The sequence below is a fragment of the Adiantum capillus-veneris genome, chromosome 14 (assembly GCF_014529385.1).
Source record: "Adiantum capillus-veneris isolate H3 chromosome 14, ASM1452938v2, whole genome shotgun sequence".
NCBI lineage: Eukaryota > Viridiplantae > Streptophyta > Polypodiopsida > Polypodiales > Pteridaceae > Adiantum > Adiantum capillus-veneris.
Genome location: NC_140944.1, coordinates 145681314 through 145700887, shown reverse-complemented (window position 1 = coordinate 145700887; position 19574 = coordinate 145681314). Strand labels below are relative to the sequence as shown.

Genomic DNA, 19574 nt, shown 5'->3' with positions numbered 1-19574 from the left:
CATTATAGTTGAGTCCATTTGCTCTATCCCAATTATCTCCAATTGAAATCATCCTTCAAGAAATGCATTGACGTCTTTGCCCGTGAGATTTGTTTCCAAATCAATTGGCCGAATTGTAGGGGAAGGAGTTGGTCTTGGTTCTATGCTATTGTCCACCGCATAACAATAAATTACATGGTTAGGACAAAACCAAAACCATTGCATGATGCATTTGGATGTTTTTTATACCTCTCAAATGATGGTGCAAGAGTCCCTTTGCTACATGCCACAATACTTTGTCCATATCTTCTTCCACCATTGGATGTGTCATTACATGTCACATGGTTACTAAGAGGTGTTCTTCAAATTTCCCACATAGCTTCATTGATCTTTTGTTCCAAAACAAAAACCTTTTCCTTGGCCTTGGAATTCTTACTCCCATCTCCAATGCCTAAATCCTCCTTGAGATTAATCTTCCTTGGCCTCTCTAAAAATGTACGATCCCATGTTTTTGCATTGTACTTTGGTCTATGAGTGGAATCATCCTCAACATCAATCCCAATTGCAATTCTTGCTTTTGGCTAAAAGCAAGCTTTGCCGGTACAAAAAAGGAGTGTCCTTGAAACCACATTGGATTTGTTGTATGAAAATACATATTTTCTAGTGAAATAGTAAATGTAAAAAGAGAGAACTTTTACTATTTTCAAAATATGACCCTGTTTTATAAGTTTCTTTTTTAAACGTTTCAAAAACTAAAATGTGGGACCTTCACAATAAGAGTTTGATCAATTGTGTAGTGGCTTCTGCAACATTGCTTTGCCATACTCTTTGCTAGACTCCATAGCCTCCCTCCCTCCCTCCCTCTCTCTCTCTCTCTCTCTCTCTCTCTCTCTTGTGTGCTCACAAGGAACCTTATTATACCTATGGTGCAAGAGGTCAGTGCCCACCATAGCCAACACCATAAGTCTCTCTCTCTCTCTCTCTCTCTCTCTCTCTCTCTCTCTCTCTCTCTCTCTTGTGTGCTCACAAGGAACCTTATTATACCTATGGTGCAAGAGGTCAGTGCCCACCATAGCCAACACCATAAGTCTCTCTCTCTCTCTCTCTCTCTCTCTCTATATATATATATATATATATATATATATATATATATATATATATATATATATATATATACACACACACACACACACACACATACATACACACACATTAAAAAAAAAATATGTATATATATACATTCATATATATATATATCGAGATATATATATATATATGGAAAGCCACACAAGCCTCTCCAACCATGTTGACTCAAAGCGACCATATACATCTAATGCCATGAAAACTTGTGTGCCCACTTCCATTGACAAACCTCTCACTAGCTTATATTTGTAGTTATTGGGTGGCAAAGAAGCGCGAACAAGAAAGCAAGAAAATGAGTCATGGTATCCAAGTCGGATTGCCAAAAACCAAGTCAAGGAAGAACATATGCTCGGTTGTGGGTCAATGTTGGTGCAAGCAGACCTAAGAGATCCCACTAAATGAACAAAAGGAAATATTTCAATAGCTCTTGCACCATCAAACATTCTCCAAGTTTAAGAATTCAAATGTCAATTTGAGTTTTGTCTTTGGTGTTCATAACACATTGACTTAGTTCAAGATTCCCCACTCAACAAGTGAGATTTTTCTCGAGACAACCTCTTTGAGTATGATCTTCAATAATGTTGATAGCACAAAATCAATGAATCATTTTAGAATTTCTAGTGTCTTGCGTGTTCATAGAAGGAATATATAGCGGCAGAAAGTTCTCTGTTGGAGATAAAAGATGAGAAGAAAGTGTTTCCATTGGGTGCTTTCCATAAGAGACAATTGCCTTGATGTAGCATTATCATGTTAAATTAGAGATTTGGTAAATGCCTTTTGGACGTCAAAGATAAGAGTTTTGTAGAGGTTAGGATTAGGCTAAATAGGGATTAGTAGCATTCATGGATGTTATTCATAATGGTGACATGACCACCAATGCTTGAATTGGAGGATTATGATCAACTAGACACAAAGCCATTGAAGCGTATCAAGATTGATAACCCATGACTAGGAATCTACCATTAGGAGGAAAACAATGACAAGAACTTCTTGTGGATAGCTCATACCAAGCCAGGACACTTAACACCTTTGAAGATCATTTATGTTTTTAAGATAAGAGAGAAAGGATTAATCGATGTTCCCAAGTATTCCTTCAAGGATTGTTTTAACAATAGTTTTATTTTGATGACTCCTAGAGAGGTAGAACATACCAAATACCAAGGCTATTTAATCAAAAATTGGATTTTGGGAATTGACCATGAAACAACTTGAAAGGTTCACCAAACAAAAAAATCAAATTTGGCAGTATATCATTTGAATTTCATTTCAATTTGCATTTCCATTTTTTTCAATTTTAGTTTAAAATAAAATTTACAAAAAATAATCATAAATTTTTTTATAAAAAAAAGAAACAAAAGCAATAAAAGAAATGAAAAAAATTCTTTAAAAATTGAATAAAATGAAATATAAAAATTCCAATAAAAAACCAAAAAACAAAAACTCACAAAACATTATTAAAAAAACTTTAAAATAGAAAAAACCAAAAAGATTAGAAAATCAAATAGAGTAAAAGAATTTAGAAACATATAAAAAAATCAATAAAAAATCAAAATAAATCATGAACAACTTAAAAAACATAGAAAATAAAAGCCAATAGAATTCCCATTCTTTTCCTTACTTTCCTCTTTTTGCATATTTTAACACTTTCTTTTGTTTTTGGTTTTTTTATTCATTTCTTTTTTATTTTTGCATCTATTGCCTTTTCCCCCCTTTTTGTTTAATTTTGTTATATGTCTCTTAAAAGTCAAAAAAAGAAGTATACACCCCCATTCACACACACTTACACACAATGTAGTTGGATACATGTAGATTGAGCAGATTTTATGAGATTACGCGCGCTTGGCTTGACCATATTTGAGCGGATTAGTACGAAGTTGCCTAGATTGCACGCATATGTCGTACTTTTACACGGATTTTCACTTTGGCTTATACTCTACCTATTGATGAGCATTAGAGTCAATTCACACACATTATCCCATTTTGAATTTGTTTGATAGCAAATTACAAGCTTGACTAGATTACACTACGCATTGTACCATATTTTGACTCGATTTCAGTCATCTAGTACATGCATGTGAACAATTGGACCCCAATTTGGCACATAAGATGAGATTTTCCATTGACTTTGCCTAGTGATGCATAGTTGACTCACATGGTGACCATGATTAAACCTAGAGAGCATTCTGTGCTAACCGTGAGATACTTGCCTTCACATTTGCATAGATCCACTTTGAGAGCATCTCGTGTGGGCGTTTCCAGCATACCCCATCTAGATACACCACTTGGACGAGCACTGTGTGAGATGAGCCTCCTACACACGATAACCATTTATAAGTGTTAGAGGCAGTGCATTCACAATAGGATACATCTCTTGGATCAAATCAAAGCACCATGACCCCACCAAACATAGATAGTGATGAGGATAGCTTATGTGAGGAAATAAAGATTCTTTTAGCACTGACAAGCAAGTACCAGGGACCGCCTTGCTACTATGTCGTGAGAGTTGGAGATAGCTACCAGCCTACCTCTAGATCCATACCATAGAGCCTCCTTCTCTTACATGGCTAAGTGTTAGAGCATGCCTGCATACATCCTACATTTCCATATCATCTCATAGATGGATTAGGATCATTATAAAGGAGTGAGAGTTGGAGATAGCTTCCTCCAAATCTAGACCATATACCCTCCTCCTCTTACTACATGGCTGAGTGTTAGAGCATGCATGCACCCAACATTAGCTCTTACAGGCAAGTACCACGGCCTACCTTGCTACTATGCCTCCGTGAGAGTTGTAGATAGCTACCTCCATATCCAGACCATAGACCCTCCTCCTCTTACATGGTCAAGTGTTAGAGCACTCATGCACCCTACATTGCTAGATCATCTCATAGATGAACTAGGATCATTATATAGGACCCATTCTCATAGCACTAGGTAGCACTTGACAATTTTATACCCTGTTATGATGTCCAACATATGACTTTTTCAGAGAGCATCTCATTGTGGAGGTTAGGGGAGATCAACAAGTACAATGATGAGGATATCCATCTATATAGATGAGAGACTACAAGTACCAGGTTACTCCCTCATATCAAATTTTTCTAGACCATTTATTGCTACATAAATGAGGATATATGATAGTGCTTCTAACATTTATACATTGATTTTTGGCACGTGTTATACTCCTTCCTCGATCATGATGAATGATGTGATCACCCCTATTGTAGAGTCTTTGTCATCAATGCAGTCACTGAGTAGATCCCCTCCAGGTTTGCATCACCTAGAACTATATTGTCTTTAGATACCTTGGACCATGCCAATTCTAGAGTGAGCAGAAAATAGAGAGTACTGACCAGCTAGATACCCCTAGGCTTGAACTACGACACGAGCTCCAAAGCCCTGGAGAGACTTAGTTTAACACCACATATAGAGCACATTAGTGAGTCTATATAGGCCACAAGACCCACCACGAGAGCACTAGACACAAAGAAAATTTTACCATAAGATATTGACTTGAGTGCTACTCATAGACCATTGACAGAGACGACACCTACACATCTTGAGTATGGAGATACCATCGTGACCAGGACACAACATCCTCCTAAGTAGGTTCTTCATTTTATAGGCTAGGACATGAGAGGACTTGCATAGAATTGAGGATAAATGACTTGTATTGGTGATTATGGATGCAATTATAGACCAGACTAGTCTCTAAGATATTCTAAGCCACCTTTGTGGATTACAATACGGCTATGAATTTCTTTATGTGTGTCCTTGATTAGAGTATGTGTATTGAGGCTTTCATGATAAGAGTAGGTGATTAGAGTAGGATTGTACAATATTATACATTGATTCTCTCTAATTATGATTTCCATGTTTTTGAGTGTGCATGATTAGTGTGTGATTGTTAGTAATTAGCAAGAGATGGGCATTTTGCTCCACAAGATTGTGAGAGACTGAGTGATGGATTGAGGTGTGTGTGGGTAGAGTTTCTCTTCTTGCATCCCCTATTCTCTTATCTAATTCATTCCATTCTCTCATTAGAATCCTCTTCTTGCATACTTTGTGACTCCATGCCTCACTGCACTAGCCGAGTATCGATCCATTTGATTGAAAATTTATGTAGGTTGATTTTGTCGTGCTACAAGATGAAAAACATTGCTACAAACAGTCTATTTTAAAAGCCAAGAATTAGAAAAATCCATTTTCTCTAGGATCAACCTAGACCTTTGCTCCACCACTTTGGGCTTTGGTCAAAACATGATTAAGCCTTAAGAATTTCCGTATACTACCAAATAAGGAGACACTCCTAGAATCCATTCGCTTCCTAATGATCTTCAACTATCTTGGAAGAGCGAGGGTATAGCATCAGAAAATGCTTTCCACATAATTCAATTAAAGCATGAGCCTAGAAATCTCTACTATCCCAACAAATCTACCTAGTAGCAACTTCCATAACACTAACACTAAGTACCTACAAAATCCTAATCGGTGCATGTTTTTCTTTGCAATTACAACCACAATAGGGCTATTGTTTACTACAAAATATTTTACAATCTCTTTATAGCCAATACATGGCATATTATAAATCCCATAGTAGGTAATGGGCTCCAAATAATCTTTCTTGAGTAGCTAGCATAAAGAAAATATCATTGTTGTTAGCCATGGCCATTGCTCTTTTGAGGAAAGGACTACATAGAACTAGCCTATGCTATCTAGCACAACATATAGAAGACTATTATAATAGGGATTCTTGTAATATAGAACAAAATTGCGTGATAAACTCTACACAAAAGCTTGAAAATTTCATGTGTTGTGCTAGCTCACAAGGGGTAAGCAAGACCAAAATGGACCCAAATCAAAACTCTAACGACTCCAAGTTCTATGATCTTACCTAGAGGAGTTGTTGACCTCTGCCAATGCTCATATAAAAAGATGATTACAATCAAAGATGTGCAAGCATTGGAAAGTGAATTCACAGAGTTCCATATTTGCACCTTGTTGAATATTAGTTCACTCATATAGTAAACAAAGAAGCTAGCCAATCATGCGTATAATGATCTTATGTCAAGAAAATCACCCAAAGAGGTACTAATAGGGCTTTTTCAATTGGAGAGAAGGAAATTTTCAAGAAGGATTGGAAGATCCGAATGGCACAAGAAGGGTTTACAGGGTTGCACATCAATATACAATGTCTAGCTCAAACACTAGCACAATGGGACTAGTTGTTTAGAGAGAATTAAGTGATTATTGCTCTCTTTTTCAAAGAAAGTGATCACAAATAAAGAAACTGCATGATTGCAAAAGGATTTACTAATCCATATTTGTGCAATATAAATGGTGTCAATTGAGATCCTTGACTATTGTTTGTGTGTGTGTGTGTGTGTGTGTGTGTGTGTGTGTGTGTGTGTGTGTGTGTGTGTGTGTGTGTGAGAGAGAGAGAGAGAGAGAGAGAGAGAGAGAGAGAGAGGCCATTCTTGCATTACAATTTCAAATCTAGTTTAGCAACCAAGGCTTTGAAACTAGCTATTTTTTGGATCTACTTTTTCAAAGGAAATAATCTCAAATAGAGAAACTTTTACGATTGAAGGAGTTAGACTAATCCAATATGTGCAATAGAGAGTTTTTTTTAAGGGAAAATTACCAAAATACCCCTCTAATTTTTGGAAATTCCCAAAATGCCCTTTAAATTTCAAAAATTCCCAATATACCCCTCATATTTTGTAATAAATTCCCAAAATGCCCTTCAAATTTTCCAAAATTCCCAAAATACCCTTGGTTGTGAGAGTAAATTTATCCGAAGATTAAATAAATTGTAGCTTTTCATAAGAAGACTGATTGTCTATCAATACAAGATACCAAAAGTAGAATTGGAGCCGGTTAAGTACGCTTTGGAGATGAATTGCTTCATTATTTTTAGACAATGCTAAGCAGTAAAATACGGATCTCCATTGTCAAAATTACATGCTAAGCACTAAAAAACGGATCTCCATTGTCAAAAAAGAATAAAGATTAGGAAATCGTGAACAATCCAACTAAAATAGATACAAGGGTATTTTGGGATTTTTGAAATTTGAGGGGTTTTTGGGAATTTTCACAAATTAGAGGGGTATTTTGGTAATTTTCCCTTTTTTTAACCATTTAGCTCCTTGACTTTTTTGTGTGTGTGTGTGTGTGTGTGTGTGTGTGTGTGAGAGAGAGAGAGAGAGAGAGAGAGAGAGAGAGAGAGAGAGAGAGAGAGCCCAAGGTGTATTGTGAGAAAATTGTAGGAGGTGACTATGAAATACTATACATAGAAGATTTTCAAAATTATTTTTGCTTTAAAGGATCAAGGGTACACTATCTATTTTTCACATGAAGTATTATCATAGAAAATAAACATTCCTTTTTGTATTGAGCAAAAGTCTTCTTGTGTGCTACTTATGCCCGAATATGAGGTGTTTTTTGTGGATGTATACCATATATGCATCAAAGCATACATAACTTGTGATGTAAGAACTTGTGGGTATCGGCCCCCTGCGACGGCCAGAACTTTGTGTTGCTGGTTTGGTTTGGTTTGATTTAATGTGGTCTATTGCATCTATGGCTCGTCCCGAGTATGGACTTCTATGTAATTTTTTTGGATTTATTTCGATTCATCCACTCACACAATGTAAGTTTTGCAAAAAAAGGAAAAAAAGATGTATGAAGCTTGCATAAGAGACTTGCAAAATTTTAGAAAATGTCAGCTCTTTGATCAAATTTCTCTTTACACAGATTAAAGTCTTTGACTTCTTGGTAAATTTGAGCATGCAAGGTGGTAGCAAAGTTTCAGGCTAGCTCAAGTTGACTGAAGTCAATATGTGGGATACACAACAAAAGAGGTCATCTCTAAACACTAGGGTCTTGCAAAATCGTGGACACTTTAATTGCAATGGTTATGTATAAGTCAAGTTTCTTCTATGTGCACTTATTTCTCAAAAATGCTTAGAACATGTGAAGCAGCCATAAGGTTGGAGTCTCTTCCCAATGCCACAAGGATTCATTCTTAATCTTCGTAGAGCTAGGTAAGCTAAAATCCGTGAGGCCAAGGAGAGTGCTAGAAGAGACCACACTTCCTCCAACCCAGATTTGAGCTGCATTCCATGAAGAGCTTTCTGTAAAGACAAGGCTTGTTTGCAAGAACGTGAGGATGCACCCTTGTGTGAGCAAATGTCGAGGTTATAGTCGGGGTAATATTGGATTTTGACAAGAAGCTTATAGCAATAGGATTGAAATGAGAAGTACTTGATCCAAGCCACACAGTTGGGTATATGCTGCACCATTTAGACAAAAAAGAGAGAGATATAGGATGATATCAAATTTAACTCATTTTTCATGCTTTAGATTATTATATAGCATCACGATGTACTTAAGTAAGCTTCATCAATGAAGCAAAAAATTAACTTGTAGGTTTAAAATAAGCTATGAGGCACAACATACAGACCTATGGGATAGATGGATTGCAACTTTGAAAGGGCACCATATGTGGAAGGGAAGTAAGCTGTTGTATCAAATAGCTAATTCAAGTTTACAAACATAGATGTTCTTTCTTAGAAAACTTAGCACTAGTTCTGTAATCGGACACTCAAATGTCCTGAGACACTAAAGTGTCCTGTTTTTCTACAACTTGTCATAATTATTTGGTGAATCTAAGAAAAAAATTCATAGGTCACGTTCATATCTTAGGTCAGCTATGAGGTGAAGAACATAGCCAAATTTTACTTTTGCCAAGATTAATACCAAATTAAGATTACAATGATAAGTTTTAAGATGAAAAAAATCATAGAAATTTAGTACAATTTTAACAAAATTTTCATAAATTGAATATAACTTCTCATCAAAATAAGATTTTGCATAGATTTCAAGGTGTATGGATACGAAAAAACTTATTTTAGCAAAAAATTGAGCTTCATAACTTAGTTATGGGACTAAATTTTTGTTATTATCAAAAGACCAAAATCTTGAAAATGCTGACAAAAAGAAAAAATTTGGTCTTTCAAGGCCTCTTTCATTAATATGATAAGGTTATGGGACAAAACCTAAGGTGTATAATGTATCTATAGGTCAATACCCATCAACTAAGCATTTTTAGAGGGTTCAAACTCATAGGCATCTTGTAATTTAAGCTCATTTTAAAAAATTTGTAGTGCGTAATTTTTTGCAAAAACAACATTGCTATGAAAAACTAATGGAAATGTGTATATAAATCTCCCAATTGTGTCTATATGAGGTATTGTATACAAATAAGGAGATGAACGAAAAAATCAAAAAGTGGACTTTATTTTAAGGTTTATTTTTTATAAGTAAAAAATCATAATTACAACATGCGTAGTTTTTTAGATATGCCATAAATCACCAAATGTGGCTTGCACAACCATTAAAAATGATCACCTTATGTAATGGAGTCATATATCTAGTATATATGCCATCATAGGACATTGTAAATTTAGATGAACTAAATGTTTTTTTGTGATTGTTAATTGAATTTGTGAACGTTGCATATTTGACCCACAGGACTTTCTCTATTTAATTCTAGTCACAAAGAATTTTTTTTTCACATGACAATTGCAAAAATATCAAATACATATATAAGTAGTTACCATGGATTATTGCATGCACCCTACTCATTTTTTTCTTAAGCTAGAGTACGAGTTTTAATGAAACATTGAATGTTGTTTTGCGTAGGTTCTTTTCATGAGTATAGTTACTATTGAGGTTATGATCAAAACTGAAAGATTATAATTTTTATGAGTACTTTGAATAACGTTTTATAAGTTTGCAAAACCATTTCTTGAGATGTGTTTTAGATATCATGTACCATTCTATTTAAATTCGCAAAAAAAGACACTAAAGTGTCCTTTTTGGTACCAAACTAGTGCTAATTAGGAAAGTATGGGTGAGCAATGGTTCTCATGATCTTGGTAAGCTTTAGGTTAGAAGCGTTTGACTATGGATAGTAGCCCTATTATTTACACAAGCACCCTAGATAATTATACTAACTCTCTTGCTTAATTGTTGTTAAGACTTACTTGAACAAAAAATCCCGCTGCTAGCATTAATGCGATTACAAGGACAGAGCCAAAAGTGGTTGCCTTTTTGACATCCATAAGGGCTGCACCAATTAGAAGTCCAACCCCCTGTCAATAGAAAATTATTTCTCATTGAATAGTGAAATTGATTTTGATAATTGATATGTGAGAGTTAAGTATGATACCTGGGCTGTGATGACAGTCAGGTGAACTGCGAGAGTTGTGTAAAGAAAAGAAATCATTGACAATCGTAGTGTTGCCATGAAGTAGACCACAATAAGGAAACATGTGGGTAGAAGAAGATCCAATGGTAGATCTGAAGCCGACCGGGCAATGAAATAAGCACTCAAGCGATACATATCTGATGAGCGCTCCTTTGCCAAGATGGCACGCTCCAAGGGAAATGTAAATATGGCATTGAAGAGTGGAAAAAACCCCCAAAAGAGGCCAATGAAGAAAAGAAGTCCTACCTATCACATTATAAATAAACTTGGTTAGAGCAATCTAAGCAACCTCATGTAAAATTAAAAACTTACAAATTTTGTAGAGAAGAAAAAACCTAAACCTATAGAGCGAGTAACATTTTGGTACAACATGCTACATTGATTATAAGGGGTTGTTCAAATATGTATTTTCTTCTTTTCTCTATTAAAGTACTAATAGGACGTGTGTGTGTGTGTGTGTGTGTGTGTGTGTGTGTGTGTTGGGATATCTGAACATGAGAGAGAGAGAGAGCTGTGATATATATATATATATATATATATATATATATATATATATATATATATAGAGAGAGAGAGAGAGAGAGAGAGAGAGACTGATAAAATTTTGGAGGAAAAATTCAAGCTTTAATAGAATAGAATGTAACAAGACACTAAAAAAAGACCTTAATGCACATGATAAATAGAAAGAGAGGGAGAGGTTTACCTGGTCTTCAAGATCCATAGGAGAGTTGGGGTTTGAATGCCACCAAAGGGCACCACAAAGGAGAGAAGTGGCCATGACTTGAGTGACCTTCAACCAGCCTAGATAATCATGACGTCGCTCTTTTAACCCTCGTTCCAACAAAATGGCCACTTGTCTTGACCATCCTACTGCCCACTTCCTTCTTTCCTCTCTCCTTACTATTTTTGCCACTTCCGGCAACCCAGTATGCCATTCCAAATTTGCTTGTCTCATCTGCTTATTTGTGGCCCCATCTTTTGCTTTGCATTCCAACAAGTACTGTTCATTTGCAAATATCCAACTCGTCATTGTTGTTATTTTCAAATAAACATGCTGATAAAACAAGATTTTTTATTAAGCTTCATAGCAGAGAGATTTTTGTTCTTGTTAAGCTAGTTTCTATGGAGGTAGGTGTGAAAAAATTTAAGTTGATTGTAAATTACGACTCTTCTCACCTTATGCAAACAAAATATGTCATCCACTGATTTTGTTACGTGCCATTAAACACAACGCAATGTGCACGTGCACACATGCATGCACCAAAGGGGTGGATGTCTGAGTAGTATCTGGGGGATCCACCTTCCAAGACACACCTATAACACATGCATTCAAGAGGTATTTTTAAAATCTACCCCACACACACACACACACACACACACACTCTATGAATTCAACAACCCTTTTTCCTTCATAAACCTAATTTTTATTTCCAAAATTCCATTTTCTAACCTCCCTTGTAAATGTAATTTCCCTGTAAAATTCAAGATGCTTGCACATTTTAAGGTGGATCCTCTAGAACCAAGGTTACAGGGAGGGACAATCCATCATAGGAGCAATTAATCTATCAAAACCAATGGAGAGATGCAAAGGGGTTGTTTTTATTCAAGGTGGAGGATGCTTAATTGAGAGTTTGTTCTCATCCAATATTTCCTATGAGTACTATTATGTCGGGCAAGATGGGCTTATTCCTGCCCTCTACGTCGCCCCACACTTGCCTCTCCTAGTTTCCTTTTCCTTATTGGAAAGGAGGTATCTCCACTAGATACCCTTTAATTTGAAAATCATCAAAATTAACCAGACCTACTACTTGTATTGCATGTGCTATTTTTAATTTATTTGTGCAATTTGGTTGGACTTACGTTGCTCAAGGTACTCATACTTTGTAGGTAGGAAATTTGCAACACCTAAAAGATGACAACTAAATGACCTGAGCTCTCTTTACTCTAAAACCATTTCCTCATGAAGGAGAAGGATCAGTGTTACCTCTACCACTTCAATCTTAAATGTATCTTGTTGCATGTTATCTTTTGCTATCTCCAATGGAACCTTCATGTCAGAAATGTTTCCACTGCACAAATCTAGAATGAAGTCTGCAGGATTCATCGGAACCATAGGTGCAAACCCACATCCTTCAAAGTATGACATTACATTATGCGCCTTTCCAAAGTATACACAATGCCCCTCAGTTAATAATAAGAGCTTGTCAAATAGGTAGAAAGCACGACTTGAAGGTTGGTGTATTGTTGTAACCACACTTCGCCCAGCCTAAAAAAACACCAATACCAAAAATAAAATAAAATTCAAAATGGGTCATCACACATATAGCAAATAACTAATCCAAGAATAGTAAAATTAGGTCCTTTTTGGCCGACATAATTGGCCGACATAAGGCCATAGTAAAGCATGGAATGCTTGGGAGAAATTGTGGACCGTTGGATAAAGCTTGCCAACCAAGCCACATGGAAAGTCAACGACGACAATCTTTTTTTCTTATTTGTTTTTCAATTTCTATAAAGACAAATATTGAATAGTGGGTCACACACTAGTTCTCATCATCTTCTGTAGGCCATTGTGACTTTTCACCTTGTTTGAAGAAATTTTGCTACTAGTGGGAGATGGAGAGCTCAATTTAGTGCATCATGCTTTATAGGTCTAGTATTTCTAGTAAATATGCTAGTAGCCACTTGGTTTCTTTCTCTAGCAACTCTACAGTATGCTATTGAAGAATGGTACTTATGATTAAGATTGTTGATTGTTATGCCTTTGCCTAGGAGTGGTTGTGGTTTCTCTGACAAGCAGAAAACTGACCCTTAAGGTTCGGTCTGAGCTTGAGGTTGGTGTATATTTCTATTGTTCTTAATACTATCCACTCACAATTGTGAGTTTTGCAAAAAAACAAAAAAAAGATTGTTGATTGTTATACCTTTGCCAGGCCTTGCAAGAGAGACATGATGCGTAAGGCTGTTGTGGAATCTAACCCAGAGGTGGGCTCGTCAAGGAATATGAGAGATGGATCAATGAGAATCTCATGACCTATGCATACTCGCTTCCGCTCACCACCTGAGACCCCACGTACAAAGGCATTGCCAATAATGGTGTCTCGACACCTGCAACAAAATTGTCGAATTCTCCAGTTTAGGGACTAAAGACTAATAATGGGAATATAACAATAGTATGATTAAAAGACAAACAAAACAAATATCAGTGAAAAATAGCCATCGACAAGGTTTTTATGCTCCGAGAACATAATTGTGCATGTTTAAAAAAAAACAAAACTCACCCAAAAAGGTGAGTGAAGAATATATTGCAAAACCAAGAAATTACATAGAAATCTCATGCAGAGACCGTGTCATGAAAACCAAAAAGAATCAGCAAACTATTCAACATGACACACCATCACAACATAGGCCGGGGGAGGCCAGCCCCCACAACATGCGTCCTCAAAGCATCCACAACCAGACACCATCATGAACCAATAAAACATCGACAACCATACAATGGCTAACCCTAAAGCAGAAAGAAAATACATCCGACTACGGGGGGAGCCGTTAGCTCCATCACCGACGGGCCAAAGGTAGGTTTGAATTTTTCTTTTTGTAACGTTATGTAGATGCCATGGTGTTTCAGACAAGGGTTGAAACCTCAACCCTAACCACCAATGATCCCATATATTCCCATTGGGTTGTGTAAATTTCCAAATTCCCAATTCAAAAGATGAAAAATCACAATTGTAATTTCCTCGGACCTTGATTTTCAAGGTCAAAATGTCGGGGTTTTAGTTATAAATCCAAGTAAATACCTTAGTTTTTAAGATAAATTCAAATTGTCTCATTGGTTTGACCTCTACATACAAGGCCATCAGAATGGTTTTTTTGAGCAACTACCAAATTTTTATTTATTTATTTTTTGCAATATGATGATTTGCATAAGTTACTTTTATGCCCGCACACCCACATCCACATGTCGCAAAGGTTGAACCATAGCAATCGCCCGTCGCCTTTACGACTACCTATGCTTAACAAGGCTACTCATGAACAAGCCTACAGAGTTGTCGTGTTCTCACCACTATATCACACATGGAGCTTCAAGTGGGATCAATGGTGGAGGAGGAAAACGCGGGGCGCATCAATCGTGGACTCTCAAATCTGATAGCTACCCCAAATTTACTAATCTACCCGAATTTACTAATCGGCCCACACTTACAATATGACATACTCGAATTCCACATATTTCAACGAACGCATGGTGACGCAGTGGTTAAGGCATATGGTTAATAGTGGGGAGGTTGGGGTTCAAAACATGGGGTGCGGATTGCCCCGAATTTACTTTTCTCCCTGAATTTAACAAATGTCTCGAATTTACAAATGTGTATCTTGACGGCCCGAATCACCTTACTTGAAGCTTCCCGTGAGAAATAGTGTGTAGGGGTGTCCAGCACTTTGGAATTTAGAACTATATATGTTAGCATTGTGGAAGAATAATGTCTACCTTTCGAGGCCAAGCTGTCGGCTGATTTGATCGGCCTTGTCGGATTTGTGGAGGCGGGACATTGTGGCCGGCAGCCGCAGCAACGCGGCGTACAAGAGCGTCTCTCTCACCGTCAGGTGAGGGTATAGGATATCGTCCTGGGTCACGAACCCCATTCTGCACCAATCATGACGCCAAGTAAGATTTTTAGCGCGCACGCACATGATTCTCTCTCTCTCTCTCTCTACCAGTGTTCGAGAAAAAATCTGTTTTTTTTTCCAAACATACAAAATTCCTTTGCTTGAATTTCTCAAGAGGAAAGGTTACGTTTTCAGGATTTTACGCTATTTTTCTCTATTTTGGGGCAGAATTTCTCCTTTTCCCTTGGCCTCGACCGACATTTTTGAAATTGAAAACGGCACAAATTAACTGAGACACATTTTTTCCGAACATTGCTCTCTCTACACACATAGACACACGAATACCCAAGAATATCTCTCTCCCTCTCTCTCTCTCTCTCTCTCTACCACACATAGTAGTACATCATGTGTATCTTTGGTCCCATCAGTCATATTTGATCTCCGAAGACGATAATAAAATCTAAGAAAAATTACCGTGTAATTTGTGGAAATTCCCAAAATACCCCTCAAATTTTGAAAATTCCCAATGTATCCCTCATATTTGACCAAATTTTCCAAAATGCCCTTCACTTTTTCCAAAATTTCCAAAATACCCCTTATTAACCTCACAAATATCTCTAAAAACAACTTTTTAAAAAAACTCTTCATAGGAAGATTGGTTCTCCTCAATAGAAGATTATAGAATTAGGATTTTAGAGGGTATTGATAGCTCTTAAGATAAAATCGTTCATCATTTTTGAACACAGATGCCTCTATATGTGAGCTCATTGGTGAATAATTTTGTCTAAGACGCTAAACAATAGATCTCCATTGTGATAAACATTAGACTATGCAAAAATTGGGGCAAATCCATCCCAAAAAGATGCAAGGGTATGTTGGGAATTTTTTAAATTTGAATGGTATTTTGGGAATTTCAACAAATTTTAGGGGATATTTTGGTATTTTTCCCTAAAATTTATCTATCTATCTATCTCTTTCTCTCTCTTTCCATCCATACCTGGGCTTGAGTGCCTTGTTGTAAGGAGCTCCATCATATAGAATGGTTCCCTTCATGGTGTTGTTACCATCCCCTCCTTGGACATTATTATGCCGCCCTCCCAACAAGTTGAGCAAAGTGGTTTTTCCACTACCAGATGGGCCCATCAATGCTAGCATTTCCCCCGGCATCACGGAGCCCGTAATGCCATGTAGGATCTTCTTGCCTAAGCGACCGCAATTTGAGCGCCGCCGTCGCTTCTTAGCAAGGGTGTAGCTCACATCCACAAACTGCAAGCAATGCAACAACAATATCATAAAAATGTGGAGGATGATAGAGAGCACTTGCACAGATGAATATATGGTTGAATCGATAATTACTACAAATTTGACATTGCAAAGGCTTGTGCACACCGGTACATATAGGCAAATGCAAGCGAAGAAACAGCATTGCATGCTGCAAGCTTGTGAATTGCACAGGATTATGTTTGGCCAATGGCAACCATATGATTATAGTAGATGTCTACATACATTTCACTAGAATACATGCACATGAGAGCTCAATGAGAGTGTAACAATTGTTGCCTTCTTCAACATCACTAGACATATTCAAAAGAGGGAGAATTTCATGTGCCCATGAACTAGCTCAATCCTCTCAACTGCATCATGGAAGTCATCAGGCTTAGAAGCTTTCATATTATGTACCGTCAACACCATGCCGTGGCTTTCCGAACATTCTCTGATGTCGGAGGAAGTCATGCCACATGCTTGATAAGGCGCCGGCCGAACAACAGCCGAATTAACTGCACCAAAGAATAGCCAACTTGTGAAGAACCTTATGAATATACTCTCTAAAACTTGGACTAATCATAGGTGTGTAGCATTAGAAAAAGCAGCTACCATAACAGGCAAAAAAGGGTTTAAGGCCCCTATAAAGCAATTGTGTACAAGCAAGCTGTGTACTAATTACTCTTCATGTGTTGCATTATGAAAACAAACTCATGGCACTCATTCAGACTTTTCAATACAACTAGCAAAGTACTCCTGTATATGATCATGATTTGTACCATTTGGATCTACTTGCGGCTTCGTTGCATCGAGAGAGGGGCTCTGCAGAGAGCATCTTGATATACAGAAGGAGACTCCTGAGTTTGCGGTGATGCGCCCCAAAAGAGCGTCATCTGCCGCATGAAGGGTTGAAATGCTCCGTTGCTGCTCCGATCGCCCTTTGTGTAGGTCACCTCCACTGCCAAGAAGAGAAAGCCATGAATTCATTGAAGAGGGCGGTGTCAATGCATCGACGGAGGAGCCTTTCCGAGTCAGGAGGGGTTCTACTCGGAGATGTACATGATTCATGGGGGCATCACTTGGAGTGCTGCTGCTCAAGTCTGCCCCATTTAAGGCATATGAGACATCATTCATGATATCATGATTAGGTCTTGTCAGAATTATGTTGCTAGAGCCACCACCATTGTCTTCAACATTGATGCTACAAATGTGGGCATGATTATAAGCTGGGATAGTGGAACCTATGTCTATTTCTTCTGGTTGCATGCTAATTCTATGTGCAGCGGCTTCAACATCGAGATATACGTCCCCCATTATCAAGCCAAAGTAAGAGAGCACTGATTATGAGTGATTAGAGTCGGTCCTATATTATATGAGTGATTAGAGCCGGACCGACGACGTCAAGGGCACAAGATTAGAGCACTAATGATGCCAATTCTCGAGGTAAATTTCTTGCAGTACATGTAGTAATTATAGCACTTGATCATTCACTAGGCACATATGCATTCATATATGTATATATATATATTGAGAGAGAGAGAGAGAGAGAGAGAGAGAGAGAGAGAGCAGAAAGAAACGCGGAGGTGTACTGTTGTTGTGGCCTTCTCTTGAACATTAGTGATAGTGATAGCACAGGATGTGCTCATATCTTGAGTAGGGAGCCGTTACAAGTTCCTCTTTGCCATCTCTTGCAAATAAGGCTAAGAGTTAATAATTAAATGAGAGTGCTAGAGACGTTTCCTTTGGATAAAGCACAAAGTTATGTGCTCTCTCTCTCTCTCTCTCTCTCTCTCTCTCTCTCACACACACACACACACACACACACACACAGGATGGCTTTCACGCCCTGGTGACAAGTATGGTGGCAAAAGCACCCTCCTCTCCTTCCATCTTTTCTCCTCCTTCACTCATGAATATACAATTGCATTTATGCAAACAACACTTCCTTTGAGATGCGGTCCTTAAGGTATATTGCCTTTTCCTTTCTCAATGGGAGGGCACCAACACCTCCTTTGTTTTAGTCCTCCCCTTTCTTCCAAAATACAAGGGGTGATTGAGGGGGGATCTATGGTTGAAAATAGGTGTTGGAGGCCACACATAAACTCGGCGGTCAAATCAAGTCGACGAACTAGGGGTGAATTGAGGCAAACTAGGGAGCCCTAGTCGGTCGACCCATTTGATGGCACAAAGAGATCACCCCTGACCCACAGTGCCAATTTTCATCCACAGATCCTCAATGGGACCCCATACCACATAGTGAGGCGCCCCCCCCCCCCCCCCCAAAAAAAAAAAAAAACAAAAACAAAAACAAAAACACATATACATGTATAGCTTGATTATTTTTATTTTCTAGTGTTTCCACATAGAGCTATATTTTTGCCACCGGGCCTATCCAGGAATATGGTAGCCATCATTTTACTTTCCATTTTAAAGTCAATGCTTGTCAAAAGTAATAATTTTCAGGTTGAACGAAACACATTGGCAAATAGGCTCCCAGTCCCATACCTTTTTGAAAATATCTACCTATAAAGTACAGGGTAACAATGGCCAATTCTTCCATATGGCTAAAGTATCCATGAAACTTACTCTTTCTTTTTAAAAACAAGAAGAGCATGACACTTGCTATATGTAGATGATCTTGCACCTTAAATATTGTAAAGGGACTCATTTTTTGTCGCTAGAAGATTAGAGCCTAGCCTGAGGCACAATGACAATGATAGTCATAGCTTTTACCGAAAGCGTAAAAAGGGCAAAAACTCAACGAATTATTGAATTATGGTGGTCTTCATATTTATATTATGCTTGTTTGGAACAAATTCTTCTGAGCATATAAAATGACTCGGGGCATATTGCAACCAAAGACATAAATTATCTCCTTTTCTAAATAAGCATGTGACAAGTATACTTTCTTACACAACTTCATGAAATCCAAAAGCTCTTGGAAACAAATTTACTAAAATATGAAATCTCTTTGAAAATAGCTATGTACACATATTAAATGGGGCAATCCACTAGCCCTATTTGTTTATTGTCATACCTCAGCAAAATGACTATGTCCATATATGCTAGAGAGAGAATGAGTGAGAGAGACAAGGAGTGCCGAAAGCAGCTACTGTGAGGGATGTTGCTATGTGTTCTTAAGAGATGCAGTTAGACATTGAGCATTTGATAAGCAAATCTGCACATAACTATGTTTTGTATACTGGGTCTACACTACATGCATTAATTAATTTGCTTCGAAGATTCGCTAGAGTCTTTAGCTTTTATCGACTATAGCCGATGCACACGCTCCTTGGCGCACTAGCCT

General features: G+C 37.5%; 1 protein-coding gene across 1 annotated transcript; it reads right to left on the bottom strand.

Annotated features, from left to right (window-relative positions):
* Nucleotides 1-7840: 7840 nt before the first annotated feature.
* Nucleotides 7841-18044, bottom strand: LOC147443307 (ABC transporter G family member 27-like). Its single transcript, XM_086529199.1, has 10 exons — nucleotides 17047-18044; nucleotides 16685-16782; nucleotides 16002-16270; nucleotides 14886-15041; nucleotides 13321-13504; nucleotides 12381-12662; nucleotides 11100-11396; nucleotides 10358-10642; nucleotides 10173-10280; nucleotides 7841-8417 (listed from the first exon to the last, which is right to left on the bottom strand). The coding sequence occupies exons 1-10, from the start codon at nucleotides 17579-17581 to the stop codon at nucleotides 8079-8081; spliced, it is 2553 nt and encodes an 850-aa protein (XP_086385325.1). The 5' UTR covers nucleotides 17582-18044; the 3' UTR covers nucleotides 7841-8078.
* Nucleotides 18045-19574: the final 1530 nt, after the last annotated feature.